General features: G+C 40.8%; 1 protein-coding gene across 8 annotated transcripts in view; it reads left to right on the top strand.

Moving 5' to 3' along the window:
* Positions 1 to 20,231, top strand: part of LOC124873741 (oocyte zinc finger protein XlCOF22-like) — a 138,012-nt gene that overhangs the window by 79,802 nt on the left and 37,979 nt on the right. For 3 of the 8 annotated variants that reach the window (XR_007039611.1, XM_047374654.1, XM_047374651.1), the window contains exon 1: positions 3,003 to 3,200. The exons of 2 other annotated variants lie outside the window; for them this stretch is intronic. Coding sequence is in view for 2 of the 6 variants with exons in the window: in XM_047374657.1 (XP_047230613.1) it covers positions 8,414 to 9,517 (1,104 nt within the window). In the remaining 4 variants the exon portion in view is untranslated. Of the gene's footprint in view, positions 1 to 3,002; positions 3,201 to 3,997; positions 4,005 to 7,738; positions 7,749 to 8,215; positions 9,526 to 9,760; positions 10,642 to 20,231 lie in introns of those variants that run through there. 3 more of the 8 variants (XR_007039612.1, XM_047374658.1, XM_047374657.1) reach the window with 3 other exon arrangements.

Raw genomic sequence — 20,231 nt, 5'->3', positions numbered from 1 at the left:
AAAATGAATGGTGTTAAAAAGAGTTTTTCTTTACCTATTTTAGAAAATAATGGAAAAATAGCTCTTAATAATAATGAAAAAGCAGAGTGATTAGTAGAAACTTTAGTTAAATTACATAGTTCATGGAGCGATGCTGGTGTAGGGGTTAAGCGCATGACCCGGGTTCGAGTCCTGGACTTGGCGACCTTTGCTAAATGTCTCCCTCTCTCTTTGCCCTTCTTTCCTGTCTACCTACTATCAAAAATAAAGGCCTCCAGTGCCGAAAAAAATATCTAAAAAAAAAAAAAAAAGTACATAGTTCAGAGAATTTATCTGAAATTATAAAGAGAAAACTTTGGCTGAGAATCCAGGAGTTACGGTTAAGAAAAAGATTTCACACCAAGATCTAGATTTGCCCTTTACTCATTATGAGCTGAAAAAAGCTACATCTGATGCTAAACAGTCAACACCAGGCAAAGATGGGATCTGTTATACAATGTTAAAACATTTAAGTGATAAATCTCTTAATGCTATTTTAAAACTTTTTAATCTGGTTTTGGAGAGTGGGATTATTCCTGCAGCATGGAAACAGTCAATTATAATTCCCGTGTTGAAGCCTGGTAAAAATGCAACAGACCCTTCAAATTGTAGACCTATAGGTCTTACGTCTCAATTAGGGAAAACAATGGAGAGAATTGTAATAAATAGACCATCATATTTCCTGTAAAGTAAAAACTTATTCTGTTCTTTTCAAAGTGGTTTTTGAAAAGGGAGAAATACGATGGATGCAATATTGTGCTTGGAATCAGAGGTAAGGTAAGCTCAAACAAACAAAGAAATGGTGTTAGCTGTGTTTTTTGATATAGAAAAGGTTTATGATATGTGATGGAAAGAGGGATTATTAATTAAACTAGGAAAACTTAGTATTGAAGGTCAGATTTATAACTGGGTTTTATACTTTTTATTTGGGAGAAAAATAGAAGTAAGAGTAGGGACTGCCTACTCTAGTAGATATATGGTAGAGAATGATACCCTACAAGGCAGTGTTTGTAGCCCAATTCTTTTTAATATGATGATAAATGACATATTTGATCAAATAGATAATAGTCTATGGAAATCTTTATATGCAGATGATGGGGCTCTTTGGGTGTGGCGCCATAATATTATTTATCTACAGAAAAAGATGCAGAATGCAATTATGAAAGTGGAAGATAGGGCAAATAAGTGGGGTTTTAAAATGTCTGTTGCTAAGACCCAAGTTATCTGTTTTTATCGAAGACATAAGGAAATTACTTTGAATCGTTACAATCAAAAGCTTGAACAAGTGAATTTAGTTCGATTTTTAGGTTTCATCTTTGATGAAAAACTTACTTGGAAACAGCAAAAAGAATTTGTTCAAAATAAATGTAAAAAGGTTTATAATTTGCTAAGATGTCTTTCGGATCAGGCTTCGAAAAGTGCACTGTTGGGAGTTTATCAGGCTGTCATGAGATCTTCCTTGGATTATGGTTGCGTAGCATATATGGCAGCACCTAATAGTCATTTGAGGAAGCTTGATAGAGAACAAACTCAAGGGTTGAGAATATGTTGTGGAGCTTTTAGATAATCTCCTTTAGCTGCTTTACAAGTTGAGACTGGTGAACTTCCTTTAAGGTTAAGAAGAATGCAGCAAATGTATATATACTGGTTAAACCTTCAGGGACATAAATATGGTCATCCAACAAAGGCTGTGCTGCAGGACTGTTGGGAGCATCATAAATCTAACTACAATAGCTTTGGATGGATTGGGAATATAAAAGTTCAAAATTTAGGTCTGACACAGTTTCAGTATAGTTTTACTGTTCCACAATCACTGATTCTATCATGGTTATTTATCACACCAGTAGTTGACCTGCAAATAAGAAAAATACTTAAAAAGGAAAAGACCCCAGAATGGGTAAAAGTTAAAGAATATTTTGAAAAGTTTAAAGAAGACCTTGTGATATATACAGATGGGTCGAAAGATCCAAATAGTGGTAAAACAGGGGCAGCTGTGTATATCCTGCATTATAAAGTCATGATTAAAAGAAGAACAACAGACCATCTAGCAGTTTATTCAGTTGAATTAATTGCTATCATATTAGCTTTGAAATGGTTGCTTTCTGATAATGTTAAGGAGGTAAATAGATCCATAGTTGTATCAGATAGTCAAGCTACAATTTTAAGTATAGAGTCTGGTAAATCTTGTAGATTAGATTTATTGTTGATATATATCACTTATTGGTCCAGCTACATAATAGAAGCTGTTCTGTTAGATTTGTCTGGATTCCTGCTCGTGTAGGAATCAAAGAAAATGAAGAAGTAGATTTGTTAGCTAAGCAGGCTTTAAAATTAGATGGTATTAATTTAAATATTCCTCTGAGCAAAGGAGAGGGAAAATCTATTATTCAAAGTAAAATCATTAAGGTGTGGCAGGACCAATGGAGTAATCATGATAATGGCAGGCATTTATATAATATTCAAAAGAAAGTGGGGGGTAATAGAAGTAGGGATGGAAGTCGAAAAGAAGAAGTGATTATATCACATCTTAGAATTGGTCATACAGGTCTTAATAGTTCTTTTTTTCTAATAGAGAAACATGAAACAGGGACTTTTATTTATTGTAATCAGATGGAAACAGTGGAGCATGTTTTATTAGAATGTAGTAAATATTCAGAAGAATATCAGCATTTAAAGTCGGTTTTAAACAGAGAGGGAAATGCACTTTCTTTACTATTATTTTAGGAGAGGAATTAAAATCTGTTAGAAATCAATTAATAATTAAAAATATATATATTAGGTTGTTTAGTCGTATTTAAAGTATAAATATATATGTATAAATACTTACATATTCATACGCATACAAATGTATGTGTGTGTGTATGGGTATGCACACTCACACATTAATGTAAGTGAATTAAGTTCCCTCTATCAGTGACATCCGCACTCCAGTCCGGTAGGTGGCGGTAATGCACATTAAGTTGGTTTGTCATCCGCCAATAAAAACAAAAGAAGAAGAAGAACACCGAGGTGGAACTGGACCTTGGACCTTAAAAGGTGATTTATGAATCCGAACCGCTGCAGCTGAGCTCGGCTGCTTCCTTCGCATAAAGAGGCTCCTTGTTCCTCCCAGAGACGGAACCAGCAGCGTCCAGGAGCCGCTGAGGACACAGAGACAGAGGGACAGACAGGGATCCCGCTCGGTGAGTAACTCTGCTGCTCACACGGTCACTCAGCGGCATCATGTCCGCTAACTGAGCTCAGTTGAACCGAACCTTAGAACTTTATGTTGATGAATGGAACCAGCTGACTCTTATGTGGTGGATTCTGAGCCCTGATCAAACCCAAATCACTATCAGGGACCTCCTGCTGCTAGATGTTATTTATTGGAGCCACAGAACCACATTTCCCTGCAGCAGACTATTAGAAAAGCGGAGGAACATGGCGCATGCGCTGTACGAAGCGTCCTAGGGCACAAAAGGCGGGAAGGAACCGGTCAGAACTGGAAAAGCATGAAATGGAGGTGGAGGGAGATGACCTCCATCCTTCACTGGCTGCTAGAATTTAGCTGCGCCTCTATAAGGTGTGTTGCGGTATCAGGACAGTAGAGGAGCAGGAAGATCTCAGGTTTATTTTTCATGAATTGTGGCAAAACAACTTAATGTCACAAAAACAGAGAAAGAACATGAGAACCACAAATAGGCCAATGGGCTTATATAGTAGATACAAGTTATTAAGTTAACTTGTTAATTGACAAATGTCACGTAGAATTCATGGGTCAATAATCTTAACAACTTTAGAGTTTTTTTGAATAATGTTTGACTGTATGGTTTGAACTCTTCAAATATTAAAAAAGATTGTTTCCGTGCGGGATGTTCCCAGGGGACAAACATGAACACAGCCTGTTGAATGTGACGTGTAGGTGATCAGAAAGCAAGGTGATAGAAACATGGAGGAGAATTACTCTGAACTCAACTTTGACCTTGAGAGGGTTTGCGAGATTTGCCGTCTGAAATCTGAATGTTAGTGTGTTGTTCAAACGCCCAGTCGGTCGTGGCAGATGGCCGCTCACACTAACACTGTTAAAAGGAAGTTTTCCTCTTCACTGTTGCTACATGCTCATCCAGGAGGAGCGAATGCTGCAAGTCACTGACTGGGTTTCCTTACGTAGAAAAACTAAACCGAACCCGACTGCAGTTTGATAGTTCGGGTTAATTTGAATGTATGAACCTGACTTGAAATCTGTATGATTTGATTGAACTGACTTTGTAAAGGACCTTGAGACAACATGTGTTGTGAGTTGCCGTTATATAAATAAAGCTGAATTAAATTGTTGCGCTCGGATAGCTGGACACCACACACTGTAGGACCAAGCCTGTTCTATCTAGTTTTTTTTTATCATCATGTGAGGGGTCTCTCAGGTCTTAGATCAATTTTAAAATCTTGCTGAGTGAACCAGGCATTAGAGAATCCAAACAACATATTTACCTAAATGAGGGAAACTTGTTGAGAATTCTTTGGGAGATTAATGTACAAACATCTTGCCAGAAAACACACGAGAAAGGACAGGACCAGAATAATGCCTGGTTTACACGGCTAGATAATTATGCCGGTTTGTTTACCCAATCTTCCCCTTCTGACACCTTTAAGGACACCCAGATTCTCGATATGGCTCTAAAGATTATTTCATGGGATATTCTTGCTGTGTGTGGTTTTTTAGGAGTGATCTAGTCTGCTAGGAAGAACGTCGGGACCTTTCTGACCTCAAATCGGGGATATTCACATTGTTGGATTGTCTTGGCTGGATGCCTTAGCATGTGGGGTGGGGTCTAAATGATTTATAAAAACAGAAAAAAAAGGATGGGAGCCAAATCGTAGCCTTGAGGCACACCACTGGTTATCTCAAGGAAGTCTGATTTATAGTTTATTTTGGACACATTGGGTCCTACCTTTTTAAGTAGTTTTTCAACACTTTTAGAGCCTCTGATATGAAGCCAGTGTTCCGAAGTTTGCTAAACAGTAGTTGATGATCACTAAATCAAATGCCTTTGAGAGATCTGTAACTAATGCAGCACATTGCTGTTTTCAGCAATGGTAGCAGCGACAGTACTATTATCACTTCTAAAACCAAAGTGATAATCACATGAAGTATTATTGTCAGATAAGGTGTTTCAGCTGTGAATTAACCTTGGTTTCAAGGATCTTTGCCAATACTGAAAGTTAAGTTGGGAAATATGGCGGTAGTTGTTTAACTCAGAAGGGTCAACCCTTTATGTAAGGGAAGAACATCAGCAGCTTTCCCAATTGTAGGTATTGTGTTGGTTTGGATTCTTAAATATTTGCAAATATATCAATCAACCAACCTTTGTCAAATCAAACATCCAAAGATCAACAAGTTCAATGTCCTCAACTTGAAAGGTGCAGTGTACTGTTTATTGCTCCAGTTTGACAAACAATAAACTAAGATCCATTTTTGTTTCCTGCTGCTTGTCCTGCTTTAATAATTATTATCCTACCAATAAATCTTGTAAATAACCCAAAAAATATAAAGTAACCCAAGAACTAACTTAAAAGAATTCTAAGGATAAGGAATACACAGATCCAAACTTCCAGCCCCCAATTGTACAAATAATCACAATTGCTTAATTAATTACTTAGTTCTCTAAAAATACATGTATGGGTAAATATGTTATATGTATGTATATCTCGGGGTATTGCCATGGCATCAAATTAGGACCTGAACAACAAATTTAGAGGGATTGCAATAGGCAGAGGTACAGTATTAAAATTCTACATATTTATTGCTCCCTGTTGTAATAATATTGATATAGTAAAACAACAATGGGAGCAAGATTTCTAGAAACAAATATCAACTGAACAATGTAATACAATGTACAAATGTGGTAGAGGAAAGTGTTAATTCCCAATAGCACACAGTCCCAGTTCAAGAAGACTTTAAATCAGAGTGTTCTTGGCATGTAGAAAGATTAATGAAGTCGATATGGTCAAACAGTCACATAGTCTAGTTCAGATATCTTGCAAATCTGGTGTTAGTTCAGGAATCTCTGCTGAGAGTCCCATCCCATCTGAGTCCCAGAAAGACTTGCATAAGACATACTTTGGTTGGATTGGTTAAAGGAAATCCCACACACCAATGATATGACTTTGTATATATACGCCCTTCTTTGTATCAAATGTTGGGATTCTTTGGGTTTTGGTGACCATGTGTTTAGAGTTGTGTTCTGAATAAAAGGCTCCCTGTGGTCAACTCTGAGAGTAGAACCAGTGTCCGTTTCATAATTTTATTTCAGAATATTTTAGGCCACTGCCTTCTCCAGCACAATCTTCTTATGAAAATGTGTGAGAGAGACTCCAAACAAATATAACCCTAAATAACACTCTCCTCTCTCTGTGAAGAAGATGAACTGGATCGTAAAGAAGCTCAACTATTTTAATCTCAATAATTGGCTGAAAGAGTTTGTCAAATTATTTATGCTGGAACATGTGGCCTTGGTACTATATGGGAGAGGCGCAGCGTTCCAGGAAATTGAAAACCCCCCTGGGAGAAATGTTTGATTTTATGCTGAGAAAATACGGGTCCTGGGAACAATGCATGCATTAATGATTGGATTAAATCATCAAGTTTTCCTGCAGGAGGTTCATTTAGTTATTCATTTTTATTCTCTTTTAAATTATTGGTGTTTGGTAATTATTTAATTACCTTTATGCCACTGTAATGTACTTTTTCCATTATGGCTCTTTTCTTTTTTCATGTACAGCACTTTAAATTGTCTTGCTACTGAAATGTGCTATAAATAAACTTCCCTTGCTTTACAGGACAATGATGAGCCTTACTGGTGGTTATAAGCAGTTTCCTTTATTTAACCTTTTTCAGCATATGTCACTCTTCAACCAACGTAAGAGCTAGAGCAGTAAACACATATAAAAATAAAACGTCATTTCCACTAGACTTTAATGACATTGATTAGATAAACTTATACTGTAATTCAAAACATTCCTTCATTAATCATACATTTACCTTGTTCCTCCTTTTCAACTGGTGCTAAGCCGTTAGCCCTTTTTCTTATTCTGTAAGTTTGCAGCACTCTATTCTTTTGTCTTGTTTGCCGTCAAGCTACAATTACTTACATAAACGTACATAAAGCACTTCCGGGTCTACAGGAAATAACCAAAATAAAAGCACCTGAACATGTAAACAATCTATTTCAAAGTACAATCCTATTAGTTAATGGCCATTAGACATAGATATGGCTTTGCTGTATTTTGGACATCAAGAATGATTGTGATATAACCAGCATATGCATATAACTGATTATCAATCCAACTTGTTTATAGGAAGAAGGTTAAATGCAATGGTGAAAGTGGATGTTCAGTGTTTCAAGTAAATTTAATATGTAACAATCTGTTTATTCTTAATAAATGTCCTAGTGTTATGTGTGTATATGTAATATATGTACATACTGGTTTTCCTATTTATTAGGCCCAAGTGCTGTGAAGGCCTGTTGTGATCGCAGGATTCCTTCTTGGCCCTTTAAGTTGCTTTTAGGGGGTCTAAATATATATGGAAAATCAACCAAATTTGCACAAAATTGTCTGTAAAATAATATTTGGATTTCAATGCAATTTAAAAGGGGCGTTGCCAAACAACTCTGACGGGCCTCTTAAACTGAGATAGGCCAACCAGTGTAATGTAGAGATTGGAAATTTGATATACAGATAGACATCATCATAGCCTTGCCCCCTGAGAACAGGAAGTTGCTTTTTTCACCTGGAAAAGTCCTTTCTGACCCACTTAGCTAATATTGTGACAGAAGACAGAGCAAAAAGTAGGTCCTACCTGGTTTCAAATAGACGTTTTGCTAGAGGGTGTGGCTGTGACCACGTGGCAAAGTCCAACGTCACGCTGTGGCGATACATTTAGCTTTAATTTCCACCGATATCATCTGATCTGCACCAAATTCAATATGACCGATCCTAATCCCATCCCTAAAAGATATTCAGGCAACTATTTGGTGGGCATCGCATAATTCCTTTACAGCACTCAAGCCTCAAGCCATGATTTGACCAAGGATTATGAAATTTGGTACACATAATTCGGTATACATACTTCACTGAAAGATGAACTGAGAACCTACTGTTGTGGGCATTTAGCTAAATTTTTAATACTACATTTTCTGTTTCTTTTTTTTTTTTTCAGATTTGCAACAACATTGTCTATTGCAAGCAACATGTTGTTTTTGTCCTCAATCAAAAAGAAATCTCTGTTTGGGACCAGAGGAAAATACTATCTCTGAAAACCAAAAGGGAGAGCAGAGGAACCAAAACTTGAACAAGTAAAGAAGAAGAGTTTGGATCAGAACCTTTGCAGATTTTAAAGAAAGAAAACCACATCGTAATGAAGCAAGAGACAGATACATTAATAGGAACAGTTTCTGGATTTCTACATATAAAAGAAGAACCAGAGGAACTAGAACTGAAACAAATGAAAGAAGAAGATCGTCAATCAGAATCTCAGCAGATGGTAAAAATTGAGGTTGAAGACATCAGTCAGGATGAAAACCACGATGCTCTGAAGCAGGAGACTGATACATTAATTGAAACAGATTTGGGATATCTTGAATTCAAAGAGGAACCAGTGGAACTAGAACCTAAACAAGTGAAGGAAGAGGACGGTAGATCAGGACCTCAGCAGGTGGCCAAAAAAGAGCCTGATAGCATCTGTCAGGATGAAAACCAGGATGCACTGAAGCAGGAGACTGATGCATTAATTCTAACAGCTTCTGTTGATGAAACCGACCACCAACAACCTCAACCAATTGGAAACCAAATCATCTTCCAGAACTTCCCTAAAGCAGAACGTCATCAGGAAACAAAGACTTACGAAGCCTCAGGATCCAACAGAGATGAGCAGCAACAGAAGAAAGCTCAGAAAACCAGAGGTCAAAGTAACAATGTAGAGAAAAGGAAGAAGGACAAGAAAATACACAAAGATAAAAAATGTAAACAGTGTGAAGTGTGCAGTAAAAGTTTCAAATACAGTAAAGATTTAGCAGCTCATATGAGAACTCACACAGGAGAGAAACCTTATTTTTGTATAACCTGTGGGAATAGGTTCAGTTATAAAAGTAGTTTGGATAGCCACATTAAAACTCATACAGGTGAGAAGCCTTTCTCATGTGTATCCTGTGGAAAAAGTTTCAGACAGAAAGGTAATTTGCATACTCACATTAGAACTCATACAGGAGAGAAACCTTATTTTTGTAAAACCTGTGGGTATAGGTGCAGTTATAAAAGTAGTTTGGATAGCCACATTAAAACTCACACGGGAGAGAGGCCTTTTTCATGTGTAAGCTGTGGAAAATGTTTCAGCCGAAAAGGTTACTTGAATTACCACATAAGAATTCACACGGGTGAGAAACCTCTGTCATGTAAAACCTGTGGAAAATGTTTTCGTTTTAGAAGTGCTCTGACACACCATGTTGGAACACATATAAAATAGAAACCATTCCCTTGTGGTAAAGGTGTCTGTTGTAGCTTTAATTTCCATGCTATGAGTTCAAAGCAGCAGTTTACAAATACCCCATAAGAACTACACACAAATAAGAGGCTTTCATTGTTATGAATGTTATTATGAATTCAGTCACAATTTAAGTTCTCTTATTGATGTTAGAGGATTTAATGAAGTTTTTGAATAATTGCTTCTTTTTGTGTTAACCTTTGCGATCTGTGCTCTTATTCTCAGGCCTTCTGGAGCGCTCATCTTGTTCAGACCTGGAGTTTACATGTCCTGGCATATTTATTCAGAGCCATGGAAGAGGCTGGATTTTCTGTCTGAACCGTTAGTTATACATCATTAATGACCCATTTTTAGTTGGGGGATTTTTTTCCACCTACTGAAAGTTTGACAAATTAAAAGATAGATCGATCCAAATCTTTTATCATCCACCTAAAAACAATAAAAACTTATTGAATTCTATTTAAAACATCTTTAAAAGGAGATAATAGAAATGGTTCAGGGTACTTTATCTATAATTCAGTTCATTCATTAAACCACTTGTTCTTCTAAATTTTTGACCCAAATGTCATGCAGACAAATGTTTCTAGTCGGCCCAACATGCAGGTCTGAACAGGACCTTCGTCTCTTTAGGAGACGTCTGAGGAAAGCAGAATTTTCAGGGTAAACCTGAATAAACTGTGATCTGAACACAACAGTTGGATGTTTGTCTAGAGAAGCAAAGTTCAAACTGTTGCTGTCAAATGATTTTCTTTTTTCTGTTTTTGACATTTTGTTCAAGTTTTCTAAACCAGATGTGGAACCCTGCTGTGTTCTGCTGGGATTTACAAAAACTCTTTATGTGAATTTTCAGTCTTAACCTTAGTTTTAGTTTTGTGGGGACGTTTAGCTTAATATTAATATGAATAATGAGAAAATGGGAAATATTAAAGTTTGTTGTTCTTTTCAGCAGTTTCTGTCAGGAGGGATGTTCAGGAAAAATGACTCGTACTCGTACTCGTCGTCTTCCGCTTATCCGGGACCGGGTCGCGGGGGCAGCAGACTCAACAGAGACGCCCAGACGTCCCTCTCTCCAGACACCTCCTCCAGTTCCTCCAGGGGGAGCCCAAGGCGTTCCCAGGCCAGCCGAGAGACATAGTCCCTCCAGCGTGTCCTGGGCCGTCCCCTGGGCCTCCTCCCGGTGGGACGTGCCTGGAACACCTCCCGAGGAAGGCGTCCAGGAGGCATCTGGTATAGATGCCCGAGCCACCTCAACTGGCTCCTCTCGATGTGGAGGAGCAGCGGCTCTACTCCGAGCCCCTCCCGGATGGCCGAGCTCCTCACCCTATCTCTAAGGGAGTGCCCAGCCACCCTACGGAGGAAGCTCATTTCAGCCGCTTGTATCCGGGATCTCGTTCTTTCGGTCATGACCCAAAGTTCATGGCCATAGGTGAGGGTAGGAACATAGACCGACCTGTAAATCGAGAGCTTTGCTTTTCGGCTCAGCTCTCTCTTCACCACAACGGACCGGCAGAGCGGCCCCATTACTGTGGCAGCCGCACCGATCCGTCTGTCGATCTCCCGCTCCATTCTTCCCTCACTCGTGAACAAGACCCCGAGATACTTAAACTCCTCCACTTGAGGCAGGAACTCCCCTCCAACCTGAAGAGGACAAGCCACCCTTTTCCGGTCGAGTACCATGGCCTCGGACTTGGAGGAGCTGATCCTCATCCCAGCCGCTTCACACTCGGCTGCAAACCACCACAGCGCATGCTGTAGGTCTTGGGTAGAGGGGGCCAGCAGGACCACGTCATCTGCAAAAAGAAGAGACGAAATCCACTGGTCCCCAAACCAGACCCCCTCCGGCCCTTGGCTGCGTCTAGAAATCCTGTCCATAAAAATTATGAACAGGACCGGTGACAAAGGGCAGCCCTGCCGGAGTCCAACATGCACCGGGAAGAAGTCCGACTTAGTGCCGGCAATGCGGTCCAAACTCCTGCTCCGCTTGTACAGGGACCGGATGGCCCCTAGTAAAGGGCCCCCAATTCCATACTCCTGGAGCACCCCCCACAGGGCATCACGAGGGACACAGTCGAATGCCTTCTCCAGGGCCACAAAACACATGTGAACCGGTTGGGCAAACTCCCATGAACCCTCGAGTACCCTGTAGAGGGTATAGAGCTGGTCCAGTGTTCCACGGCCGGGACGAAAACCACACTGCTCCTCCTGAAGCCGAGGTTCGACTATCGGTTGGACTCTCCTCTCCAATACCCTGGCATAGGCCTTACCAGGGAGGCTGAGGAGTGTGATCCCCCTGTAGTTGGAACACACCCTCTGGTCACCCTTCTTATGAAGGGGGACCACCACCCCAGTCTGCCAGTCCAGAGGCACTGTCCCCGACCGCCACGCAATGTTGAAGAGACGTGTCAACCATGACAGCCCTACAACATCCAGAGACTTGAGGTACTCAGGGCGGATCTCATCCACCCCCGAAGCCTTGCCCCCACGGAGCTTTTTAACCACCTCGGTGACTTCAGCCTGGGTGATGAAAGAGTCCAACCCCGAGCCCCCAGCCTCTGTTTCCACCACGGAATGCGTGATGGCAGGATTGAGGAGATCCTCGAAGTACTCCTTCCACCGCCCGATAATGTCCCCAGTCGAGGTCAGCAGTCTCCCACCCCCACTGTAAACAGTGTTGGTGAAGCACTGCTTCCCCCTCCTGAGGCGACGGACGGTTTGCCAGAATCGCTTCGAGGCCAACCGGTAGTCCTTCTCCATGGCCTCACCGAACTCCTCCCAGGCCCGAGTTTTTGCCTCTGCCACAGCCCGGGCCGCAGCACGCTTGGCCTCACGGTACCCGTCAGCCGCCTTAGGAGTCCCACAAGCCAACCACAGCCGATAGGACTCCTTCTTCAGCTTAACAGCATCCCTTACTGCCGGTGTCCACCACCGGGTTCTGGGATTGCCGCCGCGACAGGCACCGCAGACCTTACGGCCACAGCTAAGGGCAGCAGCATCGACAATAGATGCGGAGAACATGGTCCACTCGGACTCTATGTCTCCAACATCCCCCGGGTTCTGGTCGAAGCTCTCCCAGAGGTGGGAGTTGAATACATCCCTGGCCAAGGGCTCTGCCAGGCGTTCCCTGCAGACCCTCACTATGCGCTTGGGCCTGCCAAGTCTGTCCGGCTTTCTCCTCCTCCAGCGGATCCAACTCACCACCAGGTGATGATCAGTGGACAGCTCAGCCCCTCTCTTCACCCGAGTGTCCAAAACATGCGGCCAAAGGTCTGATGATACGACAACAAAGTCGATCATCGACCTCCTGCCTAGGGTGTCCTGGTGCCAAGTCCACTGATGGACACCCTTATGTTTGAACATGGTGTTCGTTATGGACAATCCGTGACTAGCACAGAAGTCCAATAACAAAACACCACTCGGATTCAGATTGGGGAGGCCATTCCTCCCGATCACACCTCTCCAGGTGTCACTGTCGTTCCCCACGTGGGCGTTGAAGTCCCCCAGCAGAATAATGGAGTCCCCGGGAGGGTCACTATCCAGCACCCCCGACAGGGACGCCAAGAAGGCCGGGTACTCTGCACTGCCACTCGGCCCGTAGGCTGAAATGATAGTCAGAGACCTCTTCCCAACCCGAAGGCGCAGGGATATGACCCTCTCATCCACTGGGGTAAACCCCAACACGAGACGGCTGAGCTGGGGGGCAACAAGCAAACCCACACCAGCCCGCCGCCTCTCCCCGTGGGCCACTCCAGAGTAGAACAGAGTCCAACCCCTCTCAAGGAGATGGGTTCCAGAGCCCACGCTGTGCGTGGAGGCGAGCCCGACTATTTCTAGTCGATATCTCTCGACCTCCCGCACAATCTCAGGCTCCTTCCCCCCCAGCGAGGTGACATTCCACGTCCCTAGAGCCAGCCTAAGCATCCGGGGATCGGGCCGCTGAGGTCTCCACCTTCGTCCGCCACCCAATCCTCTTTGCACCGGTCCCTCACGGTTCCCCCTGCAGGTGGTGGGCCCACTGGGGGATGGCCTCGCGTCTCTCGTTCGGGCTTGGCCCGGCCGGGTCCCGCGAGGAGCAACCCGGCCACCAGGCGCTCTCCGACGAGTCCCGACCCCAGGCCTGGCTCCAGGGTGGGACCCCGGCTCCGCCGTACCGGGCAACGTCACGTGCCTCGATATTTTGTTCTTCATGAGGGTTTCTTGAACCACTCTTTGCCTGACCCATCACCTAGAGCCTGTTTGCCATGGGCGACCCTATCAGGGGCATTTAGGCCCCAGACAACATAGCCTCTAGGATCATTTGAGCACTCAAACCCCTCCACCACGTTAAGGTGGTGGTTCAAGGAGGGGACAAATGACTCAATAAACATTAATGGCTGATTATTGGAGGATTTCTGACTGAAGAAGAATTTAAGTAAATTGTCATAATAAATGTTTTGCTTTATCTGGTTTTCTACAGATTGTATTAAAATGATTCATGATGTGAAATAATAGAAGGACACATTTCTCTGTATTTAATAAGTGACAACTATTAAAATGCATTAACAGTTTGGGTGTTTTGGTTTGGATTAATGCTGCAGTAAATGATATTAATGTACATCAACAGATAGGTCTCATACTTTATCAAATCACTACTACAACTGAGTCAGACTTCAGTCCTGTTGGTCTGGTGTCCTGCATGTTTTAGATGATTCAAAAAGCTGAAGGACCTCCTCAGGATGTCATCAAGTCCTGCAGAGGCCTGGTAATGAGCAGATCATTGGAACAGGACGTGTTGGAGCAGGGAGACATCTAAACCATGCAGGATACTGGTCCTCCAGGACTGCAGTTGGACATCACTCATCTAGAATGTCAGAAAATCATCAAAGCTCCTCCAAACATCAGAAGAAGACCACCTGTCACGTTAAACATGAGGTCATTTAATTTATATTGAGTTATTTGAAGCATGAAGTTTACACTCACTGAATAACTCAGGTTCACAAAATAAACCCAACGTTTGCATTAAAAGTGGGAAGCACTAATAATAAAGCTCTAACTGATTAAATAATTCTATATTTATAGATGTGTCATATAGAAAAAGACAAAAAGTATTTTAGCATTCACTCCCACCTTCAGCTTGAGGCCAAGCAGCCTATCAAAGTGTTATGGATTGAGAGAGAGACCATCAGCATGGAGAAGAACTGGGCCCATATTCACAAAGAATCCCTAAGATTAAAAGTATCTCCTAGTGATGTCATTCTAAGAAATAGAAATAATTATTTAAATATTTACAGATTTAAAATGCTCTAAAAAACAAATTAGGAAAAAAGTGGAAAAACTGGTATATATTTTATATATATATATATATATATATATATATATATATATATATATATATATATATATATAAAATAGGTACCAGAGCTGCTCACATTTCAGGCTGGTGCTGAAAGCAGAGGGAATGATGCATTGATCTGCTGGGAATGTCTGTTGGTTCCCACCATGATCTCAGGACCAAATCTACCTTTAACACTCCTCTCTTCTCCACCAGCAGGCTCTGCTCCTCTGTTCACTTCGCTTTTCTACACCTTTTTTCTTCTGTTTAGTTTTACCAAACTAAACCTCATTAAACAAGGAGATCACAGTAAAATGCTGACAGTTGAGTGTTCACATTAATATCAAACAGATGCAGTATGAAAGCAACCAGCATGGTGAGTCAACATAATAATAAGCATTGCTAGCGTTACACCTAGCAACAGGGTCAACCACACCTGGCAACGGGGTCAACAACACCTTCTCACTAAGATAGGAATTTCTGTGGTCTCCTCACTCAGAGTTGCTCTCAGCAGAGAACTGAATCAGTCTGAAGCTGGGAGTCCTTGGCAGGAAGTTTTAGGCTAAGTTAGGAGCTCTCTGAGAGACTCTGAGGATCTTTGTGAATAAGGGCCCAATTGTTCAGGATCCATCTGGAATTTTAGTCATGAACATTTTTAAAATGATCAATGATGAGAGAATAATTAATTTAGATCATAAGATTCCATTTTTTATTTTACTTTTATCTGAAGAATTTCAATGAAATTTTTAACAAATCACAGTTAAAACACTTAAGCAACATTTGGGATGTAGATGTTAGTTCTTGAAATCAGTTCAGTGAAGAATAAAACATTTCCTTGACTTTTTAAGAGAATATCAATGACCGATATATGAATATAATTGTTTGTATCCACTGCAGCAGGTATCTGGGGTATGTGCCAGCTCAGATTAGATTATCATGGCTACAGACACCGGCTGCTTCTTAAATATAAAATCTGTGAAAATCAAATAACATTTCCACTTATTTCCACTTTGTCTTACTACATCTAACACACTGTCCAAGTACTGAATCATAAAATCAACCTGACTAACTTTAGGTCAAAGATCATTTCCTGAGTTTTTTGGACATAGAGAATCAGGAAATGTTCCTCTCACCACTGGACAAAACCTTGGATCTGCTGTCTGTAGGTTACTATATCTGATGAAAAGATCTGAGAAAATTTAAACAGTAGTAGTAGTTGTTGGGTGTATTAGAGATGCAGTCATTAGTTAACAGGGTGAAGAGGACAGGAGTTAGTATATACAGTAAACGGCACAGGTGAACTGATACATTCCTGAGGGTCGCCACTAATGGTGAGAAAATCAGACAGGGTCCTATTCACCCTGACCCAATGGGAATGATTGGTGAGGAATGAGTGAAATCATCTGATGATGTATGTGTTAGCAAGGGAATCTTTATTTTCTGAGATCATCAGTAAAAACATTAACAATGCTCGTGCTTTATTTGCCACGGTTGACAGGTTAACAAACCCTCCTGTAACTGTAGCATCTGAACTCCACTCTACCAGGGCCTGCAATGAATTTGTTAAATTCTTTACTGAAAAAACCCAAAAGATCAGAGAGGCAGTCAGAACATCCACATCAACTCCAGGACCAAAGTTGTCTCCAACTAGAACTGATTTTGACAAAATGTCCCAATTTCACAAAATAAACAGCAAAATCTTAGAAGAAATCGTACAGCAACTAAGCTCTTCTTCCTGCTGTCTCAATGTTTTACCCACAGCTTTCCTTAAAAAAGCTTTGCCTGTAATAACATCTGATTTAACACAAATAATAAACACGTCCCTTTTGTCAGGTGTTTTCCACTAGGCCCTAAAAATAGCAATTATCAAACCTCTAGTGAAAAAGATCAACTTGGACAAGCTGCTACTGCAGAACTACAGGCCTATATCAAACCTCCCCTTCATCAGTAAAATTATTGAAAAAGCTGTGTTTCAACAGTTAAACAACTTCCTAACAACAACCAACTGCTTCAAAGTCTTCCAGTCAGGCTTCCTGCTCACCACAGTACAGAGACTGCTCTTGTCAAGGTGTTCAATGACATCCGTATAAATGCAGACTGTGGAAGAACCACAGTGCTGGTATTATTGGACCTTAGTGCAGCATTCGACACTGTTGATCACTCCATTTTATTAGAGCGCCTGGATAACTGGGTCGGCCTTTCTGGTACAGCACTCAATTGGTTTAAATCCTACTTGAAGGACAGGGACTTTTTTGTGTCAGTAGGTAACTTTACATCAGAGAGCACAAAAATCACATGTGGCGTTCCCCAAGGGTCCATCTTAGGGCCCCTCCTATTCAACATCTACATGCTCCCCCTAACTCAGATTTTAATAAACAACAACGTAAGTTATCATAACTATGCAGACGACACACAGCTATACGTTATGATGTCACCAGGTGACCATGAACCCATTCAAGCGCTGGGTAAATGCTTAGAAGAAATCAATGCATGGATGGGCCAGAATCTTCTTCAACTGAATCAAAACAAAACTGAAGTAATAATCTTTGGACCAAAGGAACAGCGTTTAAAAGTTAGCACGCAGCTTCAGTTAATACAGCTAGAAACCACCAGTCAGGCTGGAAACCTGGGTGTAGTGATGGACTCAGAGCTGAACCTTCAGAGGAACATAAAGACAGTAACAAGGTCGGCCTTCTATCACCTAAAGAACATCTCCAGGATTAAAGGACTAATGTCTCAGCAGGACCTTGAAAAACTAATTCATGCGTTCATCTTTAGTAGAATTGATTACTGCAACGGTGTCTTCACAGGTCTGCCTAAAAAGTGGATCAGACAGCTGCAGTTGATCCAGAACAAATCTACTCTGCAAAACCAGAACCAGAACCAAACATGGAGAAGCAGCTTTTAGTTCTTATGCTCCACTAATCTGGAATAAACTCCCAGTAAACTGTAAAAGCGCCGAAACCCTAAGTTGCTTTAAAATTAAGATTAAAAACTTATTTGTTCAGAGCAGCCATTGACTGGGCCATCTAAACATAATTAGTTACGTTTTCAGTCCAATTTTCCTTTAATTTTCTTATCCATCATTCTATTCTCTTTATTTTATTTAAATTACCTCTGTTGTTTGATTTTATCATTTGATTTGTTTTTCTGTGTCTGTATCTGTGTTTATTTTCTTTGTGATTGTATGTACAGCGCTTTGAGTGTCTCGTTGCTGAAAAGCGCTATTTAAATAAACTTACATTACCTTACTTTAACACTCAAATGTGTTAGGGTTAGGGTTACTAACCCATATTGCTGGAGTATCAGGAACAAATAATAACTGGTTATTGATGGTAGAGCAAGCGGCTAACATGACTAAAAGAGATTGTGTTGTGTGTATTGGTCCCAGGCCTTTGTTGCAAATAATTCTAGCTGTGATACCACAACCCTGTATGATGGAAGTAATGAATCAAACTATTTTAATGAAATGTGTCAGCACTGGCATTCTGTTTTTCCTGTAATTAGAGCAGATGAGAACAAACCAGTATTCCATAAACGGGTCACCACTGGAAACTACACATGTATAAATATGACAGAGAGAGGTAATAAATTAGGAAATTTCATTGCAGTATGATGTACTGCAACTGTAAAAGTAAATAAGTATTTTAAACCAGTCTCTAGAGGAGACATTTGGTGGTGGTGTGGTGACAGCAGGTTGTTTGATCGATTGCCTTCAAATGTAACAGGACTCTGTGCTCTAGTCACTTTATGGTTACCAGTTTCAGTATATTCTATGTTAGTAGATGAAGTAACAGATGGACTATCTAGTGTTAAATCCACATGATTGGCATGATAGAAAGTGCAGAGCAGTAGCTTGGCAGACTGAGGGAGACTCTACATACATAGATGCTATAGATGAAGATAAATTAACTGATCAAGTAGCTGCAAGATTTGAATCAAGTATCTGTTGGTGATGTACGTTGAACAGAAACGTAGACAGGATCAACTATATTCATTACAATGTGCAAAAACTAGGAAATTGGACACAAAGAGGGTTTGAAGCTGTCCATGACCGATTGGCTTCAACTTCCCTGATGGCATTCCAGAATAGAATTGCTTTGGACATGTTGTTAGCTGAAAAAGGAGCAGTTTGTGCCATTTTTGGAGAAAAATGTTGCACATTCACACCTAACAACACTGCTGCTGATAGCAGCTTCACTAAAGCCATAGAAGGTTTGAGATCTCTAAATGGCCAAATGAAGGAGCATTCTGGAGTAGATGCCTCGATGTGGGACTCCTAGCTGGATGTGTTTGGGAAGTATAAAATTTTAGTATCATCAGTAATAATTTCCTTTGCAGGGTTTGCTGCAATTTTGACATTGTGTGGATGTTGTTGTATTCCCTGCCTTCGTTCTCTGCTTAACCGTCTCATCACCACAGCTATTTCTTCTATGGAAGACAGAGTTACACAACTCTATCCGTTACTTAAACAGCAGGATGATGAAGATGATGAGGATGAGACTGACCACTTTTCTGGCCTGTACCCAGATCCATCTCTATATGATTCTGTGATTTAAATGTCAGTAAGTGCCTCTGAGTATAATTGTCTTTGTACTCATGAAAATAATCTTACAGTTAAAAATCCAAAAGAAGTGGCTGTTTAAGTGATATGAGAATATGAGCAGATATAAGATAAACAGGGAGGAAATGTTGTAATAATTGAATATAGATTTATCTTATATATTCTCCTATTCTTTAACTTGATTATTTGATCTTTATAACCTTTCATGATGTTTGTGTGAGTAAAGGATGTGATGAGTTTGTCTGCAGGCACGGATCAAAGGTGGAGCTGAGAAGGAAGCAGTCACAGATGAGGAGGTCATAAAGATGAAGGCTGATTGTACTGAACAGAAGACACCCTGATCTTAAGATGGGGGAGACTGTGGAAGTGTGTTGTTACAAGATAATGGTGTTTATGACCTGTTTACGTTGCAGCTGTTTTTCCCATCCTTTAGAGAGCAACGTTCTTTGTAACTAAAGATAATAAAAAGAGAGGTGCGGACAGATGGTTTTCAGAGCGGTAGGAGATTTGTAACTGAAAGCACACCTCTGTCCGTTTCCTCGCAGCGAGTAAAATAACTAATTCTTTGTCTTTCTCTTCTTTTTGTGATGTTATAAGTATTTTAGGTTGTTTCAACCTGACAGTATTTACACAAAAGTCTTCCTGCATCAGGCAGTTAACATTTGAGCTTCCACTAGAAAAGAAAAATTAGATAAAATCTGGATTCTTACTTCAATTATAGACATTCTATTAATTTTCTTGCGCATTTGTGAAGTTAATTTAGACTCCAAGGTAACTGCAGACCACTCCGCGCTCACTTGAATTTAAACTATTTAATTGTTCAA

This window comes from Girardinichthys multiradiatus, chromosome 9 (assembly GCF_021462225.1).
Source record: "Girardinichthys multiradiatus isolate DD_20200921_A chromosome 9, DD_fGirMul_XY1, whole genome shotgun sequence".
Taxonomy (NCBI): domain Eukaryota; kingdom Metazoa; phylum Chordata; class Actinopteri; order Cyprinodontiformes; family Goodeidae; genus Girardinichthys; species Girardinichthys multiradiatus.
The sequence above is the reverse complement of the archived record's forward strand: the minus strand, read 5'-3'. Positions and strand labels throughout refer to the sequence as shown.